The sequence below is a fragment of the Asparagus officinalis genome, chromosome 3 (assembly GCF_001876935.1).
Source record: "Asparagus officinalis chromosome 3, Aspof.V1, whole genome shotgun sequence".
Classification (NCBI taxonomy): domain Eukaryota; kingdom Viridiplantae; phylum Streptophyta; class Magnoliopsida; order Asparagales; family Asparagaceae; genus Asparagus; species Asparagus officinalis.
This window is the reverse complement of record NC_033796.1, coordinates 11,686,156-11,702,491: the sequence shown is the minus strand read 5'-3', so window position 1 is coordinate 11,702,491 and position 16,336 is coordinate 11,686,156. Positions and strand designations below refer to the sequence as shown.

Sequence of the window (16,336 nt, the reverse complement as noted above, 5' to 3'; positions counted from 1 at the left end):
ATTTGACGGCCGATCGCCATTGGAGGCAGACGGAGCTGAAGCGGACGATGTCGGCAATTTCGATGAGTTTGATGGCGATTGACCCCAGTAGCTCCGGAGGGAGGTGGGCCCAGTCTATTGCTCGGTGCGCCGCCATGAGGGAGGGGATTGAGGATGTATGTTAGGTTTAGGGTTAGGGTTTGGAGTGAGGTTGTTGAGGACGAAGAAGGCTGATGGAGTTAGGGTTAGGGTTTGGAGTGAGGTTGTTGAGGACGAAGAAGGCTGATGGAAGTGATCGGTGAGACTGCGGTGGTCGCGATAAAAGAGATTCGACCGTGCCCTTTTTGGGTTTGGATAAGGGCCTGTTTGTTTCGCCAAACCATGTAAAATTGAAATTGACAACGTCATGCAAATCATATTTCTTTGTAGTTCTATAGATTTCCTCTAAGTAGTTATTTTTTGTATAAAAATATAATTTTTATATTTCTTTAATTTTCTATGATTGGTTGGGGAGTTACGATTTGGAAAAGAAAATAACAAAGATCCAATTTCCAACATTACCTTTGTTTGGTTGGAGATAAAACATGATAGAAATGTAGAATGTGCTCACCATGGTAAGCTTACCTTCAAAACAAAGACTTCTCCAAAATGAATGCCAATATATACATGCAGCCGCAACCCAATGTACATAACCATCTCGAGGCCAAATAAATCCACATTTCAAACAATCAATGGCTATAAATTAGCTCAAAAACCAACAACAAGCTGAATAACATCAGCTCGAAGCTTAAAACCAACATCAACGTGATTGTAACAGCCCCAAAATAGCCACAATTTAGCTCAAAAACCAACAGCAATCTGAATAACACCAGCTCTTCGATAAAAACCAATATCAACGTGACTGTAAAGCTAAAAAACCAATAACAAGCTGAATAACATCAGCTCGAAGCTAAAAACCAACATCATAGTGAATGTAACAACCCCCAAATAACCATAAATTAGCTCAAAAATCAACAACAAGCTTAATAATATCAGCTCGTCGATAAAAATCAACATTGAGTTGATTCTAACAGCCGCAATCTGGCTATAATTAAGCCCAAAAACCATCAAGTATATGAATAGCACCTGCTCGAAGCTAAAAACAATCAACAAACTGATTGTATATGCCACAAACTGGCTAATTTAGCCCAAAAATCAACACCAATATGAACAACACCTGCTCATAACTAAAAACCAACAATAAACTGATTCTAACAGCCGCAAAATGACTAAAATTTTGCCCAAAATCCAACAACAACTTGAAGACAAAAGCCTCACAATGGCTATATTGTTGGCCTTCTTGTTTTGATGATGTTTAACAAACAATTTACCACTAATATTGTTTGTCTAGTATTTGTGTTTTCTTATTTATTATAGACAAACAACGTAGTTGGAGGATGGATGGATTGCGCCATAACGATCATATCAAATGGAGGTTGGTGGAATGTCGGGTTGAAGTCTTGCAATTCAAAGTTAAAGATCAAGTTCAAGCTTCATCCGTATGTGTACCAAGTTGAGCTACAATGAAGATCAAGATCAAGCTTGGGTAATCTAGTTTAGATTTTATATTATGTGTGTTAAGTACCTTAAGCTCAACATCATATACACACACGTATTTGGTTTCTATGTATATATATAGTTGTATATATATAGTTATATATATACATGCATGGTTTTGAGTTTTTATGCTTTGGACACACTTGCAAAATACATGAGTTTTCACAAATAGAAATTCAATTTGAGAAATTTTTTTCTAACATGTTTGTTTTCATGTTTATAAACATTTCGTAAAGTTTCATCAAGTTTGGAATTGATTTGTTATGTTTAATGGAATTTACAAAATCATGTTTTTTGTTCGTGCACATGTTCGTGCATGTTTTACAAAATAGATGAGTTTTCGTAAATGGGAAGTGGTATTCAAGAAATTCTTTCTTTGACATGTTTATCTACATGTTTAGAGACTTTTCTCAAAATTTTACTATTTTTGGAGTTGATTTACTGTGCCCAATTGATTTTACAAAATCATGTATGTCAGCAGATTTTCAGAAACGGTATATCTGTGTTCAAATATTTATTTCTCTCAAATGAGAAATGATTTTTCATAAATTCTTTCTCTAACATGTTCATATACATGTCTAGAACCGTCCCTCAAAATTTCATAAGTTTTGGAATTGATTTATTATTTTTAATTGATTTTACAAAGTCAGATACGCAAATTTCCAGAATGCTGGAATTTGGGGTATTTTGGTCTTTTCAGCCTATAACGGCTAGTAACGGCTAGTTTTTGATATTTTCGGTTTTTGGGGGTTTGTGGCTGGTTTAAGAGGCTATAAAAAGCCCTCAACTTTCATTATTTCTTATGGATGTTTAAGAGAGTTTTAAAAAGAGTTTTACAAGTTTGTTGAAGGGTTTTTAAGTTTGTTTCAAGAGTTTGTTTATGAAGAAACTTTCACAAGAGCTTGAGGAGAATCTCTTGTTATCTATTGAGAAGTTTTCTAAACTCTTTTCTAGCTTTATATTTATTTGTTTGATTATCATCTTATTAAAGCTAGTTTCATATTGAGTTTAGATTTGATTAATCTCATTGTTACACACACCCACTTGAGCTTATTGTATTTGCATTCGTAATATATTTAGGGTTGTGAGAGATAGTAACATTGAGTTGAGCCTAATTGAGTTCTCACCTTATTTAGAGAACAATCATTTGTTAAGGTTTTCGGTGAGCTAGAAACCGAGTGTGTTGTGAAGTTTTCGGTGAACTAGAAAACCGTATTGTGAGGGTGGAGTGTAGCCACATTGTGAGAGTGTATAGTGTAGATCTCCTCGAGGTGAGGAGCGGAGACGTATGTCGTGGGGACCGAACTCCGTAATCATATCGTTTGTTTGTGATTGTATTAGCGCACTTAGTTTTATGTTCATATATTATATCGCCTTTGTATATTGCTTGTTGATTATATTGCTTACTATCTAGTTTAGATTGTTTATCCTTGTGTTAATTATATATCCTTTGCACATACATTGCCTATATCTCTTTGCTAGGATATATCTCTTTGTGTATATTGCATATTCTTGCCCATAGTAGATTGTATACCTATCTTGCAAGAACATAACTTGTTAATTAATTTTAATTGGTATTTAATCGGATTAGATTAGCATAAGACTCTAATCACCCCCCCTCTAGGGTCTAACAGGGGAGTGGACGGGTGCGATCATACCAGCACTAATGCACCGGATCCCATCAGAACTCCGCAGTTAAGCGTTAATCGCCTTGAGTTAAAGATCCAAGTTATATTTTTGTGCTAATCTTGTTTTGATTGCATTTGTATCTTGCTTGCATATTTTTTACAAATCATGGATATGAATGATGCATCTTGTTTAGGCTATGATTCTAGTATTGCTCCTAAATTTAATGTTTTCCCCTATGCTCAATGGTGTTTTAGATTCAAAATATTTGTTCAATCTAAAAATATCGATTTATGGGAAATCATTGATTGTGCTTATATTGTGCCCACGTTGGAGAAATCCAAGTGGAGCAAACATGATAAAAAGATGTTTATTATGAACAAGCTTATGTTAGAATTTTTATTAAATGCATTTGATTCATATATGTCTAACAAGCTTGATTCTTTTGATAGTGCTTACACCTTATGGAAATTTATTGAAGCACATCAAGGAGACTTGGAGGTGATCCGACAAGCTTTGGAGGATCCCGCTTCAAGTTCATATGGAGCTTCATGCACACGAGCACTAGGCGATAGCCCTAGTGAGGTTTGCGAGTTCGAAACCTTTAATGATTTACCTAATGATGAACTTGCTAGTGCTAGTGAAAAATTATTGCATGCCTTTAACAAATTGCAAAATGATTTTAATGATTTAAAAAGCAAGCATGATGTTTTAGAATCCAATCATGAGGAGCTAGTGTCAAAATTGGATGTCATTGCAAAAGAAAATACCATGCTTAAAGAAAATAATGACATGTTAATTTTGGAAAATAAAAAATTAACCACATCTATAACTAGCTTATCTCATGAAAAAGATAATGCCAACTTAGAAGTAAAGAACATACAAAATAATACTGCTTCCTTTATAAATAATTATTTATGTTCTACTTCTAAAAATGCATATGTGCCTAAAAATGAAGATTTGAATCTTATGAAAAATAGTATTTCATCTTTAGATTCAACTTTGAGAACATGCATTAATAATCATAAGAAGCTTATGGATATGTGTGCCAAGTTTAAGAAATCATCATCCACTCATTATGCACACATGTATAGCAAAACTTATAAGTGTTCTATATGCGGCCGTCAAGGTCATTTAGCTAAGTTTTGTTATGATGCACACAAACATAAAAATGTCAATGCTCCTTATGCATCTCATGTAGCTTCTTCATCACTTACACATTCACATGCTCTTTCTCACAAAGTTCATCATAAGCATGCTAGTGTGTTCAAGTGTGATCATTGTGGTCGTTTTGGTCATTTGGCTAAATATTGCTTTGATTTGAAAAGAAAATCTCATTTGACAAATGCTTCCAATAGACCACATGTTTTTAAATGTGATGTTTGTGGTAGGTTTGGACATCTTGCAAAATTTTGTTTTGATATACAAAAAGCTTCTAAATTGCAATATGTTCCAAATAGACCATTGTTTAAGAATGTTTCTCATTTGCAAAATAATTTTAAAAGAAAATCTTTATTTACAAATGATTCCCGTGCATGAGCTAATGGTCCACAAAAACAAATGGATCTCTTTCATTGCACAAATTGCAATCGGAAGGGTCATTTGAATGAATATTATTTTGACCATGTTAGTGAACCATATGTGCCCAAGAGGGTTCATAACCCTAGGGCTTTGAGCTTGAATGATAGGGGTCATGTCCCTAAATCTTTTGGTACCAAGAGTTCTTGGGTACCAAAACAAATTTAATTTTTAAACCAAGAATTTTAGAGTTTTTATTTTCCTTTTTCTTGGTTTTGAAAAATGTATTTTAAACTTTCATGAAAACAAATCCTTTTATTGGTCAAATTCTTTTGTTTTCATAATTATTTGATTTGACCGGCACCAAGAATACTTGGGTGCCAAAATAATTTTTAAGCCAAGAATTTTAGTACTTTTATTTTTCTTTTTCTTGGTTTCGAAAAATGTATTTTAAATTTTTATGAAAATAATTCCTTTTATTGATCAAATCTTTTGTTTTCATAATTATTTGTTTTGTTTTCATGAGAGGACTACGTTTATATAACCCTCCGGAGTCATTGGGTGTTTATTCCCAAACATTGTTTACCGGGTGCTAAAAATGTTTATATGGGTTATTACTAGCTCAAGAGCTAGATATGGTTGTCTCTCTTGATTTTTGAATCAATGATGATTTGGTCTTACGTTTTTTGGATTTAAACTTTGATTTATGATTTCTTTTGGTTGATTTGTATTCATTTGAAAACTTTTTGCATGATTCTCAGAAACGGTATATCTGTGTTCAAATATTTATTTCTCTCAAATGAGAAATGATTTTTCAGAAATTCTTTCTCTAACATGTTCATATACATGTCTAGAACCGTCCCACAAAATTTCATGATTTTTGGAATTGATTTATTATTTTTAATTGATTTTACAAAGTCAGATACGCAAATTTCCAGAATGCTGGAATTTGGGGTATTTTGGTCTTTTCAGCCTATAACGGCTAGTAACGGCTAGTTTTTGATATTTTCGGTTTTTGGGGGTTTGTGGCTGGTTTAAGAGGCTATAAAAAGCCCTCAACTTTCATTGTTTCTTATGTTCATATTGAGTTTAGATTTGATTAATCTCATTGTTACACACACCCACTTGAGCTTATTGTATTTGCATTCGTAATATATTTAGGGTTGTGAGAGATAGTAACATTGAGTTAAGCCTAATTGAGTTCTCATCCATATTAGAGAACAATCATTTGTTGTATTGTTACATTGTGAGATTGTAAGGTTTTCGGTGAGCTAGAAAACCGAGTGTGTTGTGAAGTTTTCGGTGAACTAGAAAACCGAGTATGAGGAGTGACGTTGATCGGTGAGCGTTGAAAACCGACACTGTGAGGTGTAAACGTTATTCGGGTGAGCGTAGAAAACCCGGTTGTGATAGTGGATTTCTCCCCGGGAGTGGGGAGCGGAGACGTAGGACGGAAGGTCCGAACTCCGTGATCATTTGAGTGTGTTTGAGTTTATCATTGGCGTATTTGCTTTTGTATTTATCTTATATCGCCAATTTTGCATTGCTCATTTATTTCATCCACTATCTAGTTCATTTTGTTTACCCTTGTGTTAGTTTACATATCCTTGCATATATCATATTGTATATCTCTTTGGTAGGATATATCACCTTGTGTTAATTTTATATCCTTACACATACATTGCCTATATCTCTTTGCTAGGATATATCTCTTTGTGTATATTGCATATTCTTGCCCATAGTAGATTGTATACCTATCTTGCAAGAACATAACTTGTTAATTAATTTTAATTGGTATTTAATCGGATTAGATTAGCATAAGACCCTAATCACCCCCCCTCTAGGGTCTAATATATATGTCAGCCCAAATTAACAAAAAACAATATCAATATGAAGATGCAGTTATAACAACGGCTAAATTTGCCAACGGCTAAATTTTAGCCCAAACTCCAACATGATATGACACATATCCCAACGGTCAAAAAACAAGTAGCCCCAACTGCTAAATTTGTTGCAATGCCTACATATACAAGCACCCAATATGTGTATAGTGCCCATGATCTTTCATCCTCTCCTACAAATAAGTAATAAAATTCTTCTAATTTTTTTAGCAGACATAACAAGATGAAAAGTTTCGAAGGTCTCAACCAAATGAAGTCGATGCTATTATCAAATCCCAACACTACTTAAGATGTGCACAAATGATAAGAATATGGGCAAATTTTTTTGGGGTTTGCAAAATACCCAAATAGGCAATGCGACTTTTTTGCTTGGGCTGAAAAGAAGAGAGCCATGCCAAAATTCATGAAAATGAAGATGAAAAATGAAGAAAGTTCCAATACCAAACCGCAAGATGAAATAGAAATGAAGAGAGCGATGCAAAAGTTTGAAAATAATTTGTCAAAGTTTAAAAGTATTAATGTAGAAGATAAAAAAGTTTTAAAAACCAAACAATTGAAGCAAGCAAAACGTAAAGTTGATTGTTGGAAAACTTGTGCATTTTTGAAGCAAGCGATGCGGTTTAAGTATTCAATTCTTTGCTTTTGCTTTATTTTTTCTTCACTAGGACCAATACGTATACTTCTACATCTACTCTGCATTCTCCTTAAAAAGTAAATACTATCATCATCATGGAAAATGCAGCCCCTGGGACCATTGTCATAACAGTTTCCTCATCATTTCCATCACCATCTATCTACAATACCCACAACTATGTTACACACACAATTATCAACTATATAAACGATATGACCATTTACAGAAAAAATAGACTTAAACAATCTCTTTAGCTATACAATATTTTAAATAGCATCAAACTTAGAGTTGTCAAACAACATGAATATTGTCAAAATTTCTAAGAGAGGAATTTGGTTGTTACCATCATAGACAATAAAAAACCAGAAAAATAATATATTACTGTCATTCATGATATCACTACATCTTTAACATCATTTGGAGTACCAATACTACTAAGACTATAATTAGTTGATCTAAATAGTTGATACATCATTAGCGCATAATTAAGTCGTAGATTGTGATATTTAATCTTCCTAATTCTTTATTACTAATTGAAAACAATGATTTAGAGGACTAATTAACATAAGAGAGTGTAAAGGGTTGCACATAATATCTTAATCAATGAAAATTATAATGATATACAAAGCGATTAAGGAAGTTGCAAAATCCAAAAGGGAGACAGAAAAAATTAACAAGAAAACGAATTCAAGATTAGCCCTAAATTTCAATGCTTAGTTAGAATAACAAAATGAATCAGAACACAAATGCATTCATATTAAACACACAATTGGCAATAGTAGTAGCAACAACATGACTGCATTCATATTAAATAATACAAGCATCGACAACAAGCAACAATCAGAACACAAATGCATTCATATTAAACACACAATTGGCGATAGTAGTAGCAACAACATGTCTGCATTCATATTAAATAATACAAGTATCGGCAACAGGCAACAATCACAAATGAAAAGAATTTCGACGCAATTTAACCCGATTTCAGAGCTGGAGCAGAGGAAATGAGATGAGGGAAAATTGTGAGGTGGCTAGGGTTTTTAGCTGTAGATTTCTCCAAAGATCAATCCCAACTAAACTGGCTATTTTGGAAATGGCCCAATAAAAAACTGATGTGGCAATAGTCTAATTTTCATATGAGCCCATTTATAGCCATCTTTTAGCAAAACAAACAAGCCCTAAGCAAAATTAACAGAGTGACATATTTTGTTCATCCTATGTATTAACTAGTTATATTTTCTTACTCTCAGTATAAACCGATAATAAATACCTATATTTTTCAGCTGGAGCCAAAATTCCAACGAGTTCCTTTTCATGACCATGATGTTTCGTCGTCTTTACAATGTGAAACATAGTGGGACTCAGATTGATAAGCTAAAAGAGGGTCATTTCTAAATTAGGACTCAAAAAAGTTAGAGTTTAATGACCATAAAATTTTCGATATTGATTTGAATAATATTTTTCTGGTATTTTAAATATTAACTTTTTTTTGAAAATAGTATTTTTTTTCCTGTGTTTTCCTCTCTCACCTTTAACCACTCTGTCTCTCTCTCTCTCTCTCTCAAATCTCTCATCTCTCCTCTCTACCTCCACTTCCTTATTTTCCTCCTTATTTCCCACACACCCCCTCCCTCGTGTTTCCCCCTGCTACATCTCCCTCTCTTACAAATCTCTTCTCTAGGTTCTCTCTCTCCAACTCCATCTCTCACTCACTCTAATCTCTTCCTCCAACTCCTGCTCCTCAACTCCTCCCTGCAACTCCACCTCTAGTTGACAATCTCAACCCCGACAACCTCCTCACACCTCTGGCAATCCCAGACAGTGGGGAAAGGCTCCGAACAGTGAGGGACAAGCCTGATCGGTGAGCAATTGCACTGCAGAAAACTGCAGCTTTGTGCTAACTTCACACGCACTTTCTAATCATCTCCGACCTCCGTTTCCATCGATTTCTTCTCCGGTGAGTAGACTTATATGTTGTCTATCACCTTCAATTTGTATCATGCTCTAACTCACTCTCTATCTCTCTTGGTATCATCCGAAACGCTTGACGACAAGCAGTTCACAGATTCTGACAGTTTTGTGCCGACTTCGCACGCGCTTTCCGATCACCTCCGGTCTCCGTTTTCACCACTGTCTTCGTCGGTGTGTAGCTCTTTATATTGTCTATCACACAATATATCCCTCTCGCTTGGGCATATTGTCTTACTTTCGTTATATCGCTTCGAATATCGCTCATCGTTACTAACACTTCTCTTTTGTATTCTAATCGATTAACTTTCCGGCGAGCCCGCGGAACCCGTTGTGACCCGTGCAGCCACCCCGACGACCCCCACTGCCCCTCTATGACACACTTGATGTCACCAAAGCAAGATCCTTTTCTTATTGACTAGTCATTATAATTTTTAGATCTGTTGTGAATTAATTATGTGCATAATCTGGATGTAATATGATTATGTTGTAGGGTATATTGTGATAATCTGCGTGGATTTGTTGATGAATGATATTAAATAATAATAATATAATAAATAATACCGTTGTAGTTATATCTGCGAAGTGATGAGCATAATATGTATTTCTAAGCCCATATACGATGAGTGGATATGTTGAAAACTGGATTATGATTAATTATGAGATGTTTTTGAAAAAAAAATATTTTTTTAAAGATTATTTTGAATTATTGATTATGATAAATAATTTAAAAGAATTTATTTTGGAAAAAAAGATTGTTTTAAATTATTATAATAATAAATATTTTAAAGATTTTATTTTGGAAAAGAGATTATTTTGGATTATTATAATGAGGAATAAATTAAAAGAATTTATTTTACAAAGGATTATTTTAAATAAATAAATTTATTATTTTAAAAGATTATTTTAGAATAATTTCATGAGAAGTTTAGAGATCTGAATAGTAAGATATTGATGAAATCAGTTTGCATGCATATACTATTCACAATCACTATTCATACATATCATACCGTTCATAGTTAATGTTCATGTTTTACGACCTTTATTTTAATATATTTGACATGCCATGATATTATTGTATAGAATTAGTTATATTTATTACTCCTTGTCGTGTTTGAGAACCAATAGGAGTTCATGACTTAGTGACCCTTGCGCATCATGATATTTATTACTCCTTGTCGTGTTTGAGAACCAATAGGAGTTCATGACTTAGTGACCCTTGCGCATCATGAACAAGACCTAGAGACATGTGTGTGTGTGTTCAATAGGAGTTCATGACTTAGTGACCCTTGCGCATCATGAACAAGACCTAGAGACATGTGTGTGTGTGTTGACTTAGAAACACAAGAAATGTTGGGATAAGAAGGTCTTGGTTCATGTGATCGAATGTGGTTGTTGATCAATCTTTCAGACTTGCACAAGTGAACCGTTTCGCACTGGGGTTGGTCTGTTGGGCCAGTGAATCCTTTCGTACTTGGTCAGTGAATTCGTTTCGTCACCCGAGTTTTACTTGAGTTCGGACCAGGCCGAAATTAGATTGTGTGTAGTCCTCTCACGAACCATTTCACGGGTTTGGATGCACGTAGAGGATTTGTGAACAGTCAGTTAACCGATAATATGAATGTTGACTTTATTTGAGATGTGGATCAGTGATCTATTGTAGGATGGCTAGCTACTTAACCTCGTTACTTGGTTGATTTTTGGATTCTTCTGATTATTATACTCTAGTGGTGAATTGCATCTAGATTGTTCGAATTCCAGTTGCATGCTGTTATTGCATTGGTCGTTCGATCGTTTCTATTCTTCCTTGTGGGATCTTACCGTGTGCCATGCACGCTGACGTACTCCTGTTCTCTCGGGTTGTACGTCAAAATTAGAGGTCGGACATGTTCAGGTTGGAGACGTGCAAGAGCTATAGTATTCTCAGCAGGAGTGCCTTGCAGACAGAGTAGAAACCGAAGCTTAGTTATTTCTTTAATTAGTTGCTAGTCTTTGGTTTACCTTGTAACACTTTCCATTCCCATTGGGTCGATGTATTTTTATATTTTCTCCAGTATTTAGTTGGATAGTTTTGTATTATGGCATGTATGACCTGAGTATTATGTCTTGGATGATATTTCTTTTATGATATGGATTATTTTGTTCTGAGTTGTTTATTATATTCTTGCTAACTATGATCGGGGACTTATGACTTCGCATTATATTGTTTGATGCTTAGCGTATTAGATTGAGCAGAAACGGTCTAGTACTTATTTCTTCTCAGTCTGATACATCGCGGGCTTGCTGGCGTGCCAATTCTCGGGTACTTTGGGAAGCGGGGCGTGACAGAGATGTTCTTCTTCCTTCTAGGGTTAAAATGAGTTAGGGCAAATGAAATTAAAGATATGTTCCTCAATATTAAGCTCTCCTAGGGTTAAATTTAAGATGCTCTAATCCAATTTAATCCTAGGAGGAAAAAAACACCTCAGATCGAACACTGACTCTTTTGAGTCCTAACGTGAAAAAAGAAATACTCATTCAACCATAGATCTCAACCTAGTTACCGCCCATGCTGGAAGCCATATAGGACACATGTGTGTGGTTTTGTGACTAATCTCGCCGTAATTTGACTGTGGCAAAAAAAAAGGGGATACTTGTCACCATTTTGTACAAAATATATCATATTGTCGCCACAGTAAAAAAATATACCTAGTTGGTTAAAACACCTTCTTTGAACGGTCTTCACGCCAAAAGAACCACTCTCAACACCTTCTTTCCCAACCATTTTCCTCAAAACACCAACAAACTAATATAGAACAAACTGAAAGATAGATCCAAACTGTGAGAAAGTTAGTTTTTTTACCTTCAATTGAAACCCTAATAAGAGCCTCCAGAAGATCTCACCCTCACATGACGGGAGACAAGATCCACAATAGTAAAAATCCCACTTTTATCTCCAATTGAAACCCTAGACGAGCTTCTAATGCGATATACTCATCCACTTAATCCCAAGCGTAGCCTGAGTTCTGATACAACTTGTTGTGCTTCGAGGAACCAAAACAAACGCCGAGAGAGAAGGCCAAACAATCCAAAATAACGGCACAAATACAAAAAAACGAATTTTACATAGTTCGGCAAGTTGCCTACGTCTATATAGATCGGCTTAAAAAATAAGCAGTCACTCTGATTTTTTTCCACATATTTCTACTAATAATATTTGAGTTTATACTAGCGATGAGCATTAATTGATTTAAACTGATTAAACTGACTGAAAGGACTGTTTGGTTTGGTTTAAAAAAATACTATTCTATTTGGTACTTCAAACGGAATAACCTAACCAACCGTCCCAACAAAATTCACTAAAACCCACGCTCTTTGATGGTGAATAAGAATTTTTAAACTAATATTTCTACATATCATAATTGGTAATAATTTAAACTTTCGTTCCTAACTAGTTGATTTAACGAGTTTGGTCTTTTAACTTAGTGCAAGAGACGGAATGAATGAGGAATAATGTTGTTTCTTTTTTTTTGAGCTAATATAGCTCTAACTTGATGTCTAAGCCTAATAGCAAACTTATTTTATTTGGTTTGATTTGATTTTCAATCTACTTCAATTCGCTTCGATTTAGGGGCTGTTTGGTTCATTTTTTAACTCGGTGGAAAAGTTTTACACCGCCTCCACATCAAATTTTTCGTGGCCACGTAGGATATAAGCTTTCCGTCGGTTTTTTTTTCCATCTTTGGTTTGCTAGGGTTGAAGAAGGGAAACTCGGTGAAAATCGCCGCCACATCAGATTTTTTTATCTTCCTCAATTCCTTCCTCAACCTCGTGAAATCGACGAAAACTACAGCCACGTCAGCTTTTTGCCATATAAACAAATCGTGAAATCGACGAAAACTACAGCCACGTCAGCTTTTTGCCATATAAACAAAAGTTTTCCCTTTTTTTCCATGCGAACCAAACACAAGAACGTCAGCTTTTTGCCATATAAACAAAAGTTTTCCCTTTTTTTCCATGCGAACCAAACACAAGAAAAATAGATACATTGGTTTCCCACCATTTTTTTGTGCGAACCAAAGCGAAACAATCTATTTCTTGAAAAAGTTTAAAAAACTTAAAACTTGTGTTTTTGTACATAAAAATGCATTTTCCTATATCTAAAAAACGAACCAAACAGCCCCTTAATAAAAAATAGTCAAAACCGACTGAACGGCCCATTTGCGCTCTCCACTAGTTCATACGGTCGCATGCTCTGCACTTCATCAAATATCGCTGCACCGAAAGGCAAAGAGTTTTCTAGATATTTATCCCTCAAATATTCAATAATTCATATTATTCCCTCAAATCTGCTAAATTGCTCATTGGCCCCTAATTCCCTAATGCTTTTGCAAATTGATCCCATATGGCATTTTTGTCACCAAGGGCCGAATTTGCAAGACCCCTTAAGATTTGAGGTACTTACCACCAATTTCAAAGAGGCTACAGACTCATATGAAATTACTGAACATGTGAGGGACTAAATACAAAAACCGCCAAAAGTAAACATCGCAGCGCGACCATTTTCAAACCCCATCGGGCCATCTCCCTCCTCATCCTTTAACCCTCCCCTCTCCTCCCCTCGACAGCCAACCAATATCCAAAACAAAAGTCCCCTTCGTCAAAAACCCACCACCAACCCCCCATCCCCAAATCCCTAACCCTAATTCCTCTCTCCACTACCACGGAAAAAAATATATATAAAAAAATCTCTCCTTTCTCCTCTCCAATGGCGGCGACCTCATCTCTCGACCTCATCTCTCCTCCCCTCCTCCTCCCTCAAATCCCTCAAACTCCGCCATGCTCTCCCCAGCCTCCACCGCCCAATTCACAGAGTCCGATGCCAATCGTCCCCAACTCCGACCGCTCTCACTCAGGACGATCTCAAAAAGCTCGCCGCCGTCAAGGCCGTCGAGTATGTGAAGAGCGATATGGTTCTTGGTCTTGGGACTGGCTCCACCGCTGCTTTCGTCGTTGCTGAGATTGGGGCGTTGTTGTCGAGCGGAGCGCTGACGGGGATTGTTGGGGTGCCGACGTCGACGAGGACTTTTGAGCAGGCGAAGTCGCTTGGGATTCCGTTGTCGACGCTGGATGATCACCCGAAGATTGATCTTGCTATTGATGGGGCTGATGAGGTTTGTGATTTTGACTTCTGAGAAAAGTTCGTTTCTTTAGGTGTTTAGAGTGTTATTGTCGCGTTTCAGGAATGGAAATTGCGAATCTAGCTTGTTGAGACAGTTGACTCTTGGTGGTGTTGATTTTTTTTTTTTTGAGAAAGCTTGAGTTCTTTGTGAGCGTTTTGGAGCGAAAGTTGCAAATTTTAGTCATTGTACTTCATATCTGTGCTTCGGGGGAAGTTGGCATTTTTAGTTGTTCAGATCGTTCCTTATGACTTTATTGGTAGGTAGAAGAATTGCATCTAGGTTTTGTATTAAGTTTTCTTCAGGAAATGACATCATTGAAATGAAATGACTGTCATCGCAAAACCATAGGACCATTAGAGCTGTCCGAGAGAAACTTGAGATAGTTAATTTAGAAGTGTTTAATTTGACTGATTTAGATGGGATTGGGGGCCAATACTATCTCTGGAGTTACTTGCCGTAACGTTACCTATGATCTTGTTCATGTTAACTCAGTGATGAATCCAACTTGTTAAAGTGCTGATTAAAACACCACATCTATATCTCTTGTTATCTTTTTCTTTTTTCCTTTACTCGAGGAATGATAAGATTTAATGCCATGTCTGTTTTCTATCATTTAGATAGGGGCTAACATAGGCTTACCAGGGTCTCACTCTGTCGCATGACCTTCTGTTTTTTTCACATAGCCCGTTGGCTATCACATAGTCAATGAGGACATTATTTTTATATTTAACATGGAGTAAGTGAGTTTACTGTTATACATTGTTGCCTGTACTTGAGTAATCATATCATTTTGTGTTCTTTGTTTTATCATGATTTGTGACCAACAGGTTGATCCAGACCTAAATCTTGTAAAAGGACGTGGAGGTGCTCTTCTTCGTGAAAAAATGGTTGAGGCTGCATCAGATAAGTTCGTCGTGGTTGCAGATGAGACAAAGCTCGTAACTGGTTTAGGAGGAAGTGGGCTGGCAATGCCCGTGGAAGTTGTCCAGTTCTGTTGGAAATATAATCTTGTGAGGTTGCAAGAATTATTCAAAGACGAAGGTTGTGAAGCTAAGTTGAGGTTGGATGGAGATGGGAAGCCATATGTCACTGATAACTCAAATTATATTGTGGATTTGTACTTCAAGACGCCGATCAAGGAAGCAAACGCAGCAGGAGAAGAGATCTCAGCATTTGAAGGAGTTGTTGAGCATGGGCTGTTTTTAGACATGGCAACTGCTGTTATAATTGCTGGGAAAGATGGAGTGAGCATAAAAACAAAGTGAAGTTTGAAATGATGGGTAAGTATCCCATGTTTGATAACCTTCCATTTGTTCTGTTTTTGTTCGTATTACTTCAAATATACTTGAATAAGTTAATTTTAAGGTGAGATATGTACTTCTCAAGTTGTCTTGCATCGACTGTTTCCCTTCAAGTTGAGAACTAAAGTGGCAAATGTTCTTTTTCTCAAGTCATCTTGTGTCATGAAGAAGTGCGTTGACTCAAATATTTCAGATTCAAAATCAAAATTAGAACCTTTATCCCATTTATACTATCTTGAATTCTATTCTTGTCATGACCCGTTTTTGCTCAATCTGAAAGAGGGAAGGATTTGGTATATGTTTGTTTTCTGATTGGAAACTTTGGAATGTGTTAGAACTTAAAAGAGCTATTTAGTTTCTCTCCTTTTCTTCACTATTTACTTCTCCTTAGAAGGGCTTACATATTTTGTAGCCTTCAAATTTTATGGACTCATTGTTGAAAGAAAATTAATGCAACTAGCAGTAGCATTGCCATTGACAACCTAGTTAAAGGATCCCTGAACAAAAATGCAACGTTTGTTAGTTATTTTTTAAGTGTACTTCGGAAAGCAGATCTTGTACTGATTGCCCAATGCCGTTTAGCGAGTTGACTTGTTTCTGTGTTAATTCATCTATAATAACTGTAACTTTAATTCATCTATCAGTTCTCTT

The 16,336-nt window shown here is 35.8% G+C and overlaps 1 protein-coding gene across 1 annotated transcript; it reads left to right on the top strand.

The window, feature by feature from the left end:
* Nucleotides 13,771-15,909, top strand: LOC109833008 (probable ribose-5-phosphate isomerase 3, chloroplastic). The gene is made up of 2 exons (XM_020400533.1): nucleotides 13,771-14,375; nucleotides 15,212-15,909. Exons 1-2 carry the CDS (start codon nucleotides 14,172-14,174, stop codon nucleotides 15,647-15,649), a joined length of 642 nt encoding a protein of 213 aa, XP_020256122.1. The 5' UTR covers nucleotides 13,771-14,171; the 3' UTR covers nucleotides 15,650-15,909.